At 44.6% G+C, this 15,510-nt stretch overlaps 1 protein-coding gene across 1 annotated transcript in view; it reads left to right on the top strand.

The window, feature by feature from the left end:
* The first annotated feature begins 600 nt into the window (after positions 1–600).
* LOC144479211 (troponin I, slow skeletal muscle-like) overlaps positions 601–15,510 on the top strand; it is a 101,984-nt gene continuing 87,074 nt past the window's right edge. The window contains exons 1-2 of the mRNA XM_078197873.1: positions 601–614; positions 11,107–11,155. Of these exons, the coding sequence (XP_078053999.1) occupies positions 601–614; positions 11,107–11,155 (63 nt within the window). The remainder of the gene's footprint in view (positions 615–11,106; positions 11,156–15,510) is intronic.

Here is a 15,510-nt window from a genome sequence, read left to right as displayed (position 1 = left end):
TTGACTGGATGGCTGCTTTATAATGCAGAGTGATACCAATAGTGCTGGTTCAATTCCTGTCCTGGCTGATGTTATTCATGCCTTCTCAACCTCACCTGAGGTGTGGTGACCCTGAGGTTAAAATCACCACTAGTCAGCTCTCCCCCTATGGTGACTTTATATCCCTCTATATACTGTGGGTGATTTGTCACTAAAGATAAAACTGCTCGCTGATTAATAATGTCCAAATTTCCTGCCTTTCCACACAATTTTAAATATTTAAATTATTACTGTTACAAACCTCATTCGTCAGAAGGTGTGTCATGGTTTAGTTGGTGAAGTGTGGAATGGAGTCATAGGGACCAGAACCATCCTAGGTTTTGATCTCAGATACGTCCTGCGTTTTAGAGTTTAGCTGGTTAGCAACATGAGTGCTACAAGTGAATCTGAATCCCACCCCACTCCCCCACACCCCAAATAAGACAAAGAAAGCCATCCAGGTTTCTAGGTTCCAAGTGTTATTCGGTGACCTACTGTAAAAATACTCTTATGAGGACAGGATTGGACTCTGCTGTGATGCTCTCTGCAGTCAAATAGTTCACCTAGGTTCACACATGAAGAATGGTCGATGGATGGTAAGCTGTTGAACTGGATAGCAGCAAGAATCAATGCCTTTGAAAGGAAAATCTGTATGATCAAATAACTAAGCCATTTATTATTTTTATTTCGTCCAAAGTAGGAGCCCTTATTTTCAAATCATCGGGAAGACACTATGATATTGAAACTTAAAGATTTTAATCATCTCATATCTGGTTTAATTCCATTAACAGTTACTTACTAATAGAAGAGAATACTGTATCATTCCAGCATTCAAAATGTTCCAAATGACAGGAAATAATGAGTATCAATTGCAACGTTTAAAAACAAATGTCATTCACGAGATAGAATGTTTAATAAATTCACCCACACATTGATTCTGCATCAATCAACAACAGCCTAAGGATTTTATGATCATTTTAAAATATATTTTTGCTCTGAATTTACTGGTAAACATTGTAACCCACTGTATTTCTAGTCCAAATTACCATTTTACAATTGCAGGTTGTACAGATGGCTCTTAAGGATATTATGGCTCTGTCACCTCTGAAACCTAGGTTCAGACCAAACACAGGCTAAAGCTGCATTTGCACTGGGAGCTTTATACAAATGCTAAGCTTGCAATTTAAACACAATTCAGGCCTCAGTCTGATCCTGGAGTGAACCCGTAGAAATCTGTAGAAAGGCTCCATCAAGGTTGTACTTTCATAGTAATGTTAGAACACAGGAGAAGGAATGGTTCACCTGGTCCTTTGAACCTCTTCATCCATTCAATGCGATCGTGATTGATCTCAAACCTAACTCTAATGGCGAAATCTAGCTGCCATTCACTTTGTTGGGATCTTACGGCTGTGGGTTTCTCAGCAGCGAATGTACGTTGAACAGGAAACCCTGTTTACAATGATGGGACCATAAAATCCTGCTGCCAGCAAGCGAAGTGCCGTCTCCCGCCACTGCAGAGAGGAAGGAAAATCCTGCCCTATATTACCATCTTTGCCCCTTTTAGTTAATGCCTTTCATTAACAAATATCAGTCAATCTCATCTTAGAAATTAACAATTGATCCAGCATCAGTTACCAAGTGTGGAAGAGAGCACAAAGGTTTTACTGGCTTCTGTGGATTGTTTCTTTTCACTTCTGAATGGTCTTGCTCTATTTTTTAGACTATGTCACCTAGTCCTAGATTCCCCATCCAGAGAAATAATTTCTTTGTTCACCATATCTGTTCCTTCTAATATTTTGAAAACTTTGATTAAACCATTCCTCAACCTTTTAAATTCCTGGCAATAAAACCCTAGTTTGTGCAATTTCTCCTTGTAATTTAACAATTGCAGTCCAGATATAATTGTAACACATTCCAGTTGTACTCGCTCCAAAACTACTCATTCTTTCCACAGCCTGATAGCCAGAACTGCTCACAGTGCTCCAGGTTTGATCTAACTGTTGCTTTGTTTTATTCCTTTCAATACAAAATTCAGCATTCCATTCAACTTTTTGGATTATTTTCTGTCCCTGTTCTTGAAATGTTAATGATCTAAGGAGCTGGATTCCCAGGTCACTTTTGGACAACCTCTCATTTCCAGTTTTTCACTAATTACAAAGTAACCTGGTCTCTCCTTTTTAAATTCAAAGTGGATTATCTCACACTGCCTACATTGAAATTCATTTGCCACAGTTGTCTGTTCGCTTAGGGGAGGCAATAGTCTAGTGGTATTATCGCTCGACTATTAATCCAGAAACTCATCTAATGTTCTGGGGACCTGGGTTCAAATCCTATCATGGCAGGTGGTGGAATTTGAATTCAATAAAAAATATTTGGAATAAAGAATCCACTGATTATCATGAAACTATTGTCGATGGTCAGAAAAGCCCATCTGGTTTATTAATGTCGGTTAGGGAAGGTAATCTGCCATCCTTATCTGCTCTGGCCTATATGTGACTCCAGAGCCACAGCAATGTGGTTGACTCTCAATTGTCCTCGGGCAATTAGGTATGGGCAATAAACGTTGGCCAGCCAGCGACACCCACATCCTATGAATGAATAAAAAAACTATCAATATCTCTTGTAATATCATGCTTCCAGCTACACTATTTAGAATCATAGAATCTTCCATCTACACTATTTCGAATCATAGAATTTGGGTGGGAGGTTTAGCGGGGGTGGATTTGAGGAAAAAAATTTTATTCAGAGGATGGTGACGGTCTGGAATGCACTACCTGGGAGAGTGGTGGAGGCAAGATGCCTCACATCCTTTAAAGGGTACCTGGATGAGTACTTGGCACACCATAACATTCAAGGCTAAAGGCCAAGTGCTGGCAAGTGAGATTAGATGGGCAGGTCAGGGCCTTTCATGCGTCGGTGCAGACTCAATGGGCCGAAGGGCCTCTTCTGCACTGTAGTAGTTTGTGATTCTGTGACTATTTGCAATGCTTTCTATCTTTGGATATTCTGGGCAGGATTCTCCGGCCGCGCGTGCCCCAAGACCAGGAGTTCCTACCTGAACTCAACGGAACTTTAAACGATCTGACACATTTACTGCCTCACCCCCTACAATTCCCATAGTGGTCGAGATGGGAGAATTTCACCCTCTATCTCAAGGTCTAAGTTACTAATAGTTGTGAAAAGCTGATGCCCCAACAGATCCTTGTGAGGCACAACTAGCACATCCTGTGCATTATCCCTCTCTCTGTCTCCTTCCATTCAGCATATTTCATAAACACATCAAGAAACTAATTTCAATTTCATGAACCTCAACTTTAACTAACATCCTTTCATGAGGAACTTTATCCAAAGCCTCTGGACGTCCATATAAATAACATTCATAGACATTCCCTCACTTACTACTTCAGTCAGCTCTTTATATTATTCTGTCAGGCACACCCTGCCCTTTACATGATGTTAGGCTAACAGGTCCATATTTCCTTGCTTTCCCTCTGACATCATTCTTATAGTGAAGTGATATCTGCCATTTTGAAGGGTACATATCTTCTCTATATGTTGACTGTGAGGATAAAAATGAAGTGAGTTTGTGAGCGTAGATGTGGACAATTCAATATCAAGACATAATCCAGTCACACTCACTGAGGTAGCTGATTTGGAAAATGGAACATGTCATGCAGTGGACTTTGTAATGAGGTTTTTTTTGCACTTTTCCATTTATATAAATGAAGCAGTATAAACGAACTTCTAAACTATTGATCTATGTAGCATTTTAATAAACCATCAGTATCTTAGTGTTAAAAGCTTGACTTTAAGCACTGCCCCTCTGCACATTATGAGCAAGGATGAATTGGGAAAAGTGTTTAAAATGCTGGCATCAGTCTGTTCATCTGATTCTCATTGGTTTTGTGCTGCATGCTCATTTTAACAGGTGTCTGGCTAAACCATCACATCAAGCAGGCAAGGATCTCACTGAAATTCAAAAGTTAACATCAGGTTACATCCTCCAGACCCCGACTTGACTTTAACCCACACCCCAGACCAGTTCACTTCTAGGATTGTGAAAGAGCAGCAGACCTAAACTGGCCAGAAAGGGATCATACATTTTACACAGTCTCCTTGTGAGCCAGAAAAATCAGGAGTTGGCATGGTGGCACAATGATTAGCACTGCTGCCTCACAGCTCCAGGGACCTGGGTTCGATTCGCGGCTTGGGTCACTGTCTGTGTGGAGTTTGCATATTATCCCCATGTCTGAGTGGGGATGCTCCGGTTTCCTCCCACAGCCCAAAGATGTGCGGGTGAGGTGCATTGGCCTTGCTAAATTGCCCCTTAGTGTCCTGGGATGCATAGGTTAGAGGTTTTAGCGCGGTAAATATGTAGGGTTATGGGGATAAGGCCGAGGTGGGATTGTTGTCGGTGCAGACTCGATGGGCTGAGTGGCCTCCTTCTGCACTGTCGGGTTTCTACGCTTTCTATGGCTCCCCTCCCCCATCTTAACCAAAACCGCCTATCCAACCATCACAACCACCCTCCCCAACCCCAGCCCCATCCCCAGTTCTCCAAGGACTTTGTTCATAGACAACCTACTGTGCTGGAGTCAAACTCCAAAATGGTGGGTTGGAGATGCCTCCTGACGTCCTGCCGCACCCAAACCCTACCTGTGCCTCTGCATTAAAATTCAGTCCACTGGATAATAGTCATCAAAGGGTTAAATCAGTTCCAGCCCAGCATTTCATTTTTAAAAATGTTTGAAAACTAGGATTAAGCGAATGACCTTGTAAACAAACTTCAAGTGCTGCAACTTATTTCAAATATAAACAACATTCCTGTCACGGTCCCTGTGCTATAAGAAGGGTAGAAATTGAAATATTTATGACAAACATTAATGCCTCAATTGAGACTGAGAATAAGGCTGGTGGGGTGATAACTGGTCTCACTCAAGGTTTGCCAAAGTGAGGCCCAGGCTATTCCTAGGGTTCTTTTAGGTATATCAGTTCCAACTCCCATCTGAAAAACCAGTGTCAATCATGTCAGAGTAACAATAAGGAGTCAGACAAGAAAGGTGGCAGGCCACCATTTGACCCCAAACAACCCGCTGAGAATTTTCTTTTCAACCCTGACTTAAATGGGAGACCCCTCATTTTTAACTCTGCTCCCTAGTTCTAGATTTCCTCACGAGAGGGAACATCCTGTCAGCATCTTCACAGTCAAGCCCCCCCAGAACCTTGCATGGCGACATGGTGGCACAGTGGTTAGCACTGCTGCCTCACAGTGCCAGGGACCCGGGTTCAATTCTGGCCTTGGGTGACTGTCTGTGTGGAGTTTACATATTCTCCCTTGTCTGCGTGGGCTCCCTCCAGGTGCTCCGGTTTTCTCCCACACTCCAAGATGTGCGGGTTAGGTTGATTGGCCATAGTAAATTGTCATTTAGTGTCATGGGGATTAGCTGGGTAAATATGTGAGGTTACAGGGATAGGGCCTGGATGGGATTGTTGCCATTGCAGTCTTGATGAGCCGAATGGCCTCCTTCTGCATTGTGGGAATCCTATGGTTCTATGCTTCAATAAAGTCACCCCTCTTTCTTCTAAACTCATCAGTTCTATGCACTTAAATGGACTAGCCATAAATATTGTTTAAAATAGGCTTGGATGTACCATAGCTTGGCATGAGGTAATGAGGGGCCACATAGGGTGAGGGGGTGGGGGGCATGGGACAGGGGGGATAACTTTGTACAAGGAGGGGGAGCACAAGAAGGACCTTTTGAAATTTCCTTTCAAAAACTACACTCATGCTAACTATGATCCACGACACCTCTGCGGTGGTGCGATCCATGGTTCTTTGAAAAACTGGCCTGACTCCCTGAGAAGTGTGGAGCCGGCCAGCGTGAGAGTTCAGGGTGTGGGCTCATGACTCAAACAAGTCTACACCCTTAAAAGGCCTTCCTGAAAATCAGAAACCCTGGGAATGGGATCGAAAATCCTGGAATCAGCTCCCAGCTGCCAATTTTCAACTCTCCACAAAATTATCCCGACTGCATGAAAACCCAGCCCAATGTTTCAGGTCAGAGACCTTGCTGCAGAACCGAAGGAAAATGGAAATGCAGGTGGCTTTGTTCAAGTGTATTGTTCAAGCCAATTATATATTGTTCAAGTGTATTTAAGAAAGTACCGTATGGTAGGTTGTTGCATAAGGTTAAATCTCACGGGATCCAGGGTGAGGTATCTAAATGGATACAAAAGTGGCTTCTGCAGAGGGTTGTTTTTCAAACTGGAGGCCTGTGACCAGCGGTGTGCCTCAGGGATCAGTGCTGGGTCCACTGTTATTTGTCATTCATATTAATGATTTGGATGAGAATATAGGAGGCATGGTTAGTAAGTTTGCAGATGGCACCAAGATTGGTGGCGCAGTGGATCGTGAAGAAAGTTATCTCCAATTGCAACGGGATCTCGATCAATTGGGCCAGTGGGCTGACGAATGGCAGATGGAGTTTAATTTAGATAAATGCGAGATGCATTTTGGTAGATTGAACCAGGGCAGGACTTACTCAGTTAATGGTAGGGCGTTAGGGAGAGTTATAGAACAAAGAGATCTAGGGGTACATGTTCATAGCTCCTTGAAAGTGGAGTCACAGGTGGACTGAGTGGTTAAGAATGCATTCAGCATGCTTGGTTTCATTGGTCAGAACATTGAATACAGGAGTTGGGACATCTTGTTGAAGTTGTGCAAGACATTGGTAAGGCCACACTTGGAATACTGTGTACAGTTCTGGTCACCCTATTATAGAAAATATATTATTAAACTAGAAAGAGTGCAGAAAAGATTTACTAGGATGCTACCGGGACTTGGTGGTTTGACTTATAAGGAGAACTGATAGACTGGGACTTTTTTCCCTGGAGCGTAGAAGGCTGAGGGGTGATCTTATAAAGGTCTATAAAATAATGAGGGGCATAGATCAGCTAGATAGCCAATATCTTTTCCCAAAGGTAGGGGAGCCTAAAACTAGGGGGCATAGGGGTAAGGTGAGAGGGAAGAGATACAAAAGTGTCCAGTGGGGCAATTCTTTCACGCAGAGGGTGGTGAGTGTCTGGAACAAGCTGCAAGAGGTAGTAGTAGAGGTGGGTACAATTTTGTCTTTTAAAAAGCATTTAGATAGTTACATGGGCAAGATGGGTATAGAGGGATATGGGCCAAATGCGGGCAATTGGACTAGCTTAGGGGTTTAAAAAAAAGGACGACGTGGACAAGATGGGCCGAAGGACCTGTTTCCATGCTGTAAACCTCTGACTCTAAGCCATTCACCAAAGCTCCTTTGTCAGCACCTTCCAAACACACAGCCTCCACCACCTAGAAGAACAAGGTCAGCTGGCTCTTGGGAACATTGGTTTGTGCCTTGGAAGAGTAACATTCTCACTTGGAACTACTATTCCATCACTATCACTGGGTCAAAGTTCTTAAACTGCCTACCGAACAGTACTTTGTATACCTACACCACATGGACTGCATGGTTCAAAAAGACAGCACACCACCACTTTCTCAAGAGCAATTAGAGATTGGCAATAAATCATTGCCAATCTAATGATGCTAACATCCCAAGAACAAATGAAAGGAAGTTGAATTGGGGCACAGATTGTTTCCAGGGGAAGGCACAGTAAGAAGTTTAACAACACCAGGTTAAATGATGTCTGTGTCGATATGCGCGATCTTCTTGGAGATGGCACAGAGGAAGTGTGTTCGGGAGTGTGAAGGGGATACGGATGGAAAATCATTCAAGAAAATATTTTGGTTGCTTATTTTACCAGCTTACTGGAATCTATAGTCTGTTGAATGAGGTAAGTAATATAAATCTCCCACACATACTTTAACAACTTTAAAAGCAGCTGCAAGAACACAAAGCTCCCATGGGCAAAGGGAAAGTGTCAGTTTTGCTTAATGTTTAACTTTTCAAAAATGCTGCATTGTCCCAGATCATCCCTGAAGCAGTAATCATCGCTGCACTGCCACTCCACTCAAATGTCTCCAAGCCTCGGCGCTGCCCCACATCTCTTGCCTGGTCTACCAAGCCTAGATTCTCCAGATGTGAAGAGTACAGCGTCCTTAGGAGAGCTCCCATCACAGCTCTGCAGTGCCAGGGAGGAAAGACAAGACACAGCCGCCTTTTAAGGCACTAACCACTGTATGATGAGTTTAAAGATCCATTGTGGATGTGGGTGAACAGGTGAATGGATGAATGGGCGGCACGGTAGCACAGTGGTTAGCACTGCTGCTTCACAGCTCCAGGGACCTGGGTTCGATTCCCGGCCTGGGTCACTGTCTGTGTGGAGTTTGCACATTCTCCTCGTGTCTGCGTGGGTTTCCTCCGGGTGCTCCGGTTTCCTCCCACAGTCCAAAGATGTGCGGGTTAGGTTGATTGGCCAGGTTAAAAATTGCCCCTTAGAGTCCTGAGATGTGTAGATTAGAGAGATTAGCGGGTAAATATGTGGGGGTAGGGCCTGGGTGGGATTGTGGTCGGTGCAGACTCGATGGGCCGAATGGCCTCCTTCTGCACTGTAGGGTTTCTATGATTTCTATGATTTCTTCTATGAATGAGTGAATGGGTAGTTGGCTGAACTAAGTGGGTAAAGTGCAGATGGATAAGGTAGTGGGCAGGGTGGCATATAGGTGGGCATGCAGATGGGTAGAATGGTAAATGGGTGAGGTGGTTAGTGGGTTGGGTCAAAGTTGGGTCAGGGGCTAGCCAGGTTGGGTGTCAGAGGGGGTGCCATGGTGCAAGGTGGGTCAGGTGGTGCTGGTATAGGGGTCATTGTGAGTGGTGGGGGCAGGGTGGGGGGAATAGTTCTGTCATTATCCAGGAGATAGACTGGGATATTGTTGTCTCACATTTCCTGACTAACTATCCGGCTAAGTACCACAGAACTGTCAGAAGTCTCCGATTCTATTTCGGAATCAGATGGTGGGATTTTCTGGCCGCACTCACCCCAAAACCGGAAAATCCCATCTGAGGTCAATGGACCTTTGCATGGTCTGCACCCCACTGCCCCCTGCCCGTTATGATTCCCGTGGCAGGTGGGACAGGAAAATTCCCCCCAGAGACTTTCAAAGAAGGTCAGAGGGAGCAAGGGCATTGCCATTAGGAACTGAAACTTTCTGGGAAATTACCACAGAGGTACTCATTTCAGGACTTCTGCAGGATCCAGATCTGCATCTTTGGTATATCTGGTCAGAGACTTGGTATATCTGGTCCAGACATTGGGAGAACTCATTAGGAATTAATGAATGTAGTTGGAAGTATCTGACAAGTTATAAAAATAATTGTCTATAATAACGATTAATGGGGATTGAATCTTAACTAAAAAATACAAGAGAGAACTTTTCATTCTATACTGGGAATTTTATGAGGTGCCACAGATACATAATCAGATTCAGCATTGCTAGTCACTAACTTCAATGGCTTGGCCGCCTGCCTTTTACTGGTAGGAGCCCCTTGCATAGCAGCAATGCAAAACAGGATGATGTAAGTCATTCGATACAATCAATCCAACTGTTCCTGTATCATTACCCAATTAAAGAATGTGTGTACACTAGCCTAATTGCAAGGGAGAGGGGAGAGGTAATTCTTTATACAGAAAGATGGAGTTGATTTACTATCTATGTGTACTAACAGCACAGAGATTATTTCTTTGTCTTGCCATTCTTGTCTTATCTGACTAACCTGCTCCGAGTGCTATTTTTAAATAAACATCTCTATTAAAAGACTGGAAGAAATCAAAGGTTTACCTGCGTGACCAGATGTTGCTAACAAATGGGCTATTGTTTCAAGATGTGGGCAAGGCAATTGCCCATCCTTCATTTCTGTCACTAGATGATCAATGAGCAGGGGCCTGTCAGGAGAAACTCTTCACTCTGACTGTCTTCTGCCCAAAACACACACTAAAAATGTTCATGTTCAAGTCCTTTACATGGCCACAGAATCTCAAACAGATGTATGAAGTTATCTTTGAAAACTTAATTTCTTTGGAAGATTAGGAATGATTATATGGTAAAATGAACTGGATAACAATACTGCCTATTAATTTATTTTCAAACTTTGAGAAGTTAATTTACCCAAGCATGTCATGTGCATGATCCCCTTTAACAGAAATATCTGTGGCTATTAAATATCACTGATAGATAAATGCAAATTCAGGTGTTCATTCTACCCATCATTAGGTATGTGTGATGAATGCATTTCTATAGGAAATACAATTGTTCGAACCAAATAGTGAAGGAAATTATAGGTAACTGCTTTTAACCTTCAATTCTATTGCGATGCCTTAAATCTCCCAAAAGGATTTGCAACTTGTTCAGTAATCCCAATTTTGGTGAATATTTCCATTGTATTCTCTAAGGGGAAAAAAGGAACGGGATTAAAACAGATCACATAACTGGCACAGTTTACAGCTTTGTGATGTAGGTCATCACATCATTGCCTGTGTGGGCAGTGTAGTCAAACATTTCCAGAGTCTGGAATGAATTACCCTTTTGTCATAACCATGTAAACATTTATGTATGGAGTGTTTAAGGAAACGCAGCATAATAGCAAACTGTCTGGGTTACTCTTCAACTCTTTCCTCCTGTAGAAGAGAACTCTGGACTTTGTACTACCGGTGAAAAGTCAGTGTAGCTGAAACATAAGTGTTCCTTCTGTAACACCTGAGATACATTGTAGATATTGGCATTGGAGAGCTGATTCAGCAATGAGGAACTCACCCTTGCTGATTTGGATCAGTGAGCCCAAAAACAAAGGTTGTGACCCACTATTAGTGAGCTGCAGATTTAGCGACGTCACGGTTGGCGTCATTTTTTATGTTTAGGTATTCCTACCACACCGAGGTCAAAGTTCTTCATTTGGTCATTCACTTCACTAACACTTCTCACTGTTAAAATAAGTGTTTCTGAGCATTTCCATTCTGGCTTTTAATAGTTTAATTCTTTAGTTTGTTAGTTGCCGGTGGCATTAACATTGCAAGACTCTCTTCCCACAGTATCGTTGCTATCTGCTGTTTCTTTACCAGCAGCAATCATTGTTGAAATTACCATGGGAAGTGACAAAGCTGCATTTTGAAAAGAGAGGAATTCATTCAGGGGGAGGAGGAAGATCAGGTATGACTGCATTCCTGGCAACTTGTGCCCACTCGGCCTTGCCGCAGGAACCAATTCTTTAGACTCAGGCACACCTGGTTGGGATTTACCACGTAAGATTCAGGAGGGAGTTTTGCTGTCCCAAAGTCCAACCTTCAGCTACACAGATCAGCTGCGAAGGTTACAACAGCATCCCATTTTTATGTGATCAGATCCTTACAAGTCAACACTGATAACATTTCGCAAGGTCAATTATGAAGTTGCCATTGCATAAAACAATGTGGCAAAGGTCTTACTTGCCTTGGAAAAAGGCAACAGCAACAGTGAGTGCAGCATTTTTAGTAGGTAACAGGCCTTCCAACAAGTAAAAGGCATCACTGACAGCACACAAGTGGCCAAAATTCCACCTGGCAATAACTTCATGTCAGATATGAAAGACTTTCATTCAATTGATGTGTACCTTATTCCGGGAAAGGATGAACAGATCAGTGTCTTTTCTCCTGAACTGAGAAAGCTAACATAATAGAAGTGTTTAAAATAAAGAACAAAGAACAATACAGCACAGGAACAGGCCCTTCGGCCCTCCAAGCCCACGCTGCTCCCTGGTCCAAACTAGACCATTCTTTTGTATCCCTCCATTCCCACTCCGTTCATGTGGCAATCTAGATAAGTCTTAAATGTTCCCAGTGTGCCCGCCACCACCACCTTGCCCGGCAGCGCATTCCAGGCCCCCACCACCCTCTGTGTAAAATACGTCCTTCTGATATCCGTGTTAAACCTCCCCCCCCTCACCTTGAACCTATGACCCCTCGTGCGCGTCACCACCGACCTGGGAAAAAGCTTCCCACCGTTCACCCTATCTATGCCTGATGCGCGATTAATTCACTCAGGAGGCTGGATCGTACCCGGGAAATAAAGGCTTTTATTAGCAACAAGGATGGAGCATACTGCTTAACAATACAATCCCAGACTAAAGGGTCACTAGGAAGTGCAGTGACCTTTATACTCCTATAGGAAGGTGGAGCCAACCGGAGTGTACCACAGAACAATACCAACAGGTGGAACACCCCAACCCTAACCCCAACAGTAACAAGAGTAACATATGTACAAGTACCCATAGTGATAACCATCTATGGTTCAGTACCCATAGTGGTAACCATCTATGGTTCACCACATTCACCCCTCCTTTAAAAACAAAGGCCAGTGGGGCAAAAAAAAGTACGAACTGTCCATATATTTACAAGTTCAGTCGTATCGGAGGGCCGCACCGTCTCTGCGACCTCCTCAACACTGGCGGTAGAGCCGGTTCTGGTGACTGTGATGACCCTCTCTCCAAGGCGGTGTCCAGTGACTCCTCCAGTTCCTCACGGATGGGTGGACCACGAGGTGGCGACAATCTCCTGGACTCGAGCACGCCCCGAGGTGGCGACAATCTCCTGGACTCAGGCAAGCTGTACACGGGAGTAAGAGGATTAAGTGGTGGTCCCGATACTGTCCGCGCCGTGTCAGGAGGGGAGATAAAGGTCAAGGGGACCCTAACCAGGGGTGCGGGAACGACGGGGGTTTCCAGGTCCCCTGCAGGCGCCAGATCTCGAATAGAGACCGTGTCCTCTCGCCCGTCAGGATATGCTACAGAGGTATATTGAGGGTTGGCATGGAGGAGATGGACCTGTTCAACCAAAGGGTCGGACTTGCGGGTCCTAACATGCCGCCGCAGGAGGACAGGTCCTGAGTACGTCAACCAAGATGGCAGTGAGGTCCCAGAGGAAGACTTCCTAGGGAAGGTAAACATCCGTTCATGTGGGGTAGCGTTGGTTGCCGTACACAGGAGGGACCATATTGAATGGAGCGCATCAGAAAGTACCTCTTGCCAACGGGAGACTGGAAGACCCTTAGACCTCAACGCCAGTAAGACAGCCTTCCAGACTAGCGTTTTCTCTTTCGACCTGCCCGTTACCCCTGGGGTTGTAACTCGTAGTCCTACTTGAGGCAATCCCTTTAGAGAGCAGGTATTGCCTCAAGTCGTCACTCATAAACGACGAACCCCCATCACTGTGGATATAACTGGGGTAACCAAACAGGGTGAAAAGATCCTGCAAGGCTTTGATAACCGTGGCAGTGGTCATGTCTGAACAGGGAATGGCAAAAGGGAATCGGGAGTGCTCGTCAACCACGTTGAGGAAGTACACATTCCGATCTGTCGAAGGAAGGGGACCCTTGAAATCAACACTCAGTCGTTCAAAAGGGCGAGTGGCCTAATGAGGTGTGCCCTGTCAGGTCGGTAGAAGTGCGGCTTGCATTCACCACATACCTGGCAGCTTCGAGTTATTGACCTGACATCCTCTACGGAGTAGGGCAGATTCCGGGCCTTTACAAAACGGGCCACCTGGAGCTGCCGCCACCCTCAGGTCCGAGGTTGAAAGCACGATCACGCAGTTCCTAGGAGCCGCTGGGTGGAGTTGAGTCGGTGGCTGTACTTGCCACGATGTTCCCACGTGGTCGGTGGGGTAAGTTTCAAGACTTCTGGAGGCCGTTTCCATCGCATCAGCCAATTCCACCGTCTTAGCTAGGTCCAAGTTACCTTGCTCTAGCAGTCACAGGCGAATATAGGATGAGTCGATTCCCGCCACGAACGCATCTCGGATCAGATCGTTAGTATATTGAGTCGCCGACACTGGCTTGCAATTGCAGGCTCTGGCTAGCTGCTGAAGTTCGTGCAGGTACTGTCCCGTCGATTCACCAGGCTGCCGCCATCGAGTGGCTAGTAGGTACCGAGCATGAATCTCATTTGGCGGTTTGTTGTACAACTTCTGTAGTAGTTCGATGGCCCCTTTGTAGTCTTGGGCATCATGGATTGTTGCATACACAGTGTCGCTTACCCTTGCGTGGAGGACCCGCAATCTATCGGCGTCATTTTGGATTGCTGTTGAGGCGTCGATATAATCCTGGAAACACTTCAACCAATGGTCGAAAGTGTTCGACGCTCCAGCGGCACGCAGATCTAAGGTAAGCCGATCGGGTTTTAACATTTGCTCCATGGTTTTTTTTTCTTCAAACAAGATTGTTGCTAATAAAATTGATGCGCGATTAATTCACTCGGGAGGCTGGATCGTACCCGGGAAATAAAGGCTTTTATTAGCAACAAGAATAGAGCATACTGCTTAACAATACAATCCCAGACTAAAGGGTCACTAGGAAGTGCAGTGACCTTTATACTCCTACAGGGAGGCGGAGCCAACCGGAGTGTACCACAGAACAATACCAACAGGTGGAACACCCCAACCCTAACCCCAACAGTAACAAGAGTAACATATGTACAAGTACCCATAGTGATAACCATTCTATGGTTTAGTACCCATAGTGGTAACCATCTATGGTTCACCAGAATGCCTTTCATAATTTTATACACCTCCATTAGGTCACCCGTCATCCTCCGTCTTTCCAGTGTGAACAACCCCAGTTTACCCAATCTCTCCTCATAACTAAGCCCTTCCATACCAGACAACATCCTGGTAAATCTCCTCTGCACTCTCTCTGAAGCCTCCATGTCCTTCTGGTAGTGTGGTGACCAGAACTGTGCGCAGTATTCCAAATGCGGCTGAACCAACATTCTATACAACTGCAACATCAGACCCCAACTTTTATACTCTATGCCCCGTCCTATAAAGGCAAGTATGCCATATGCCTTATTCACTACCTTCTCCACCTGTGACGTCACCTTCAAGGATCTGTGGACTTGCACACCCAGGTCCCTCCGCATATCTACACCCTTTATGGTTCTGCCATTTATCGTATAGCTCCCCCTATGTTAGTTCTACCAAAATGCATCACTTCGCATTTATCTGGATTGAACTCCATCTGCCATTTCTTTGATGAAAGGTTCCAATAGAGAGAGAGAGAGAAGCAGTTTCCATTTGTGGGCAAGAGCAACACCATCAGCCATCAGTGTAAGATTATCACCAAGGAATCAAATAGGCGATTCAAAGTAAACTTCTTTTCAGAGAGTGGTGAGGATGTGGAACTGCTAGAACAAGTGGAGACAATTGGTGACAATTGAAGAGGAAGCTAGATAATGATATTAAGGAGAGGTGATACAGGGTGTAGTAGCTGGCCCCTTTAAGGAGTGTGCACACGGAGTGTCATTCGACTTAATGGCCCAACGTGGAATGAGCATGGGGATCTTGGTGCAGAGTGCGGACTTTTGCAGCCAGAGTAGATCTTAGATTTGGAAGTGTTAACTTCTTGAAAGTACACGGTATTATATATAATATATATCCATTTGTAAATAAACAGTTTTGGTTCATTAAATGCTAACTCGTGGTCGCCAATCTTTCCAATTACTGCACAGGGTTTTGCTAATCCAGTTGGTTGAGGAA

This window comes from Mustelus asterias, chromosome 25 (genome assembly GCF_964213995.1).
Source record: "Mustelus asterias chromosome 25, sMusAst1.hap1.1, whole genome shotgun sequence".
Classification (NCBI taxonomy): Eukaryota; Metazoa; Chordata; class Chondrichthyes; order Carcharhiniformes; family Triakidae; genus Mustelus; species Mustelus asterias.
This window is presented reverse-complemented; position numbering and strand designations above follow the sequence as displayed.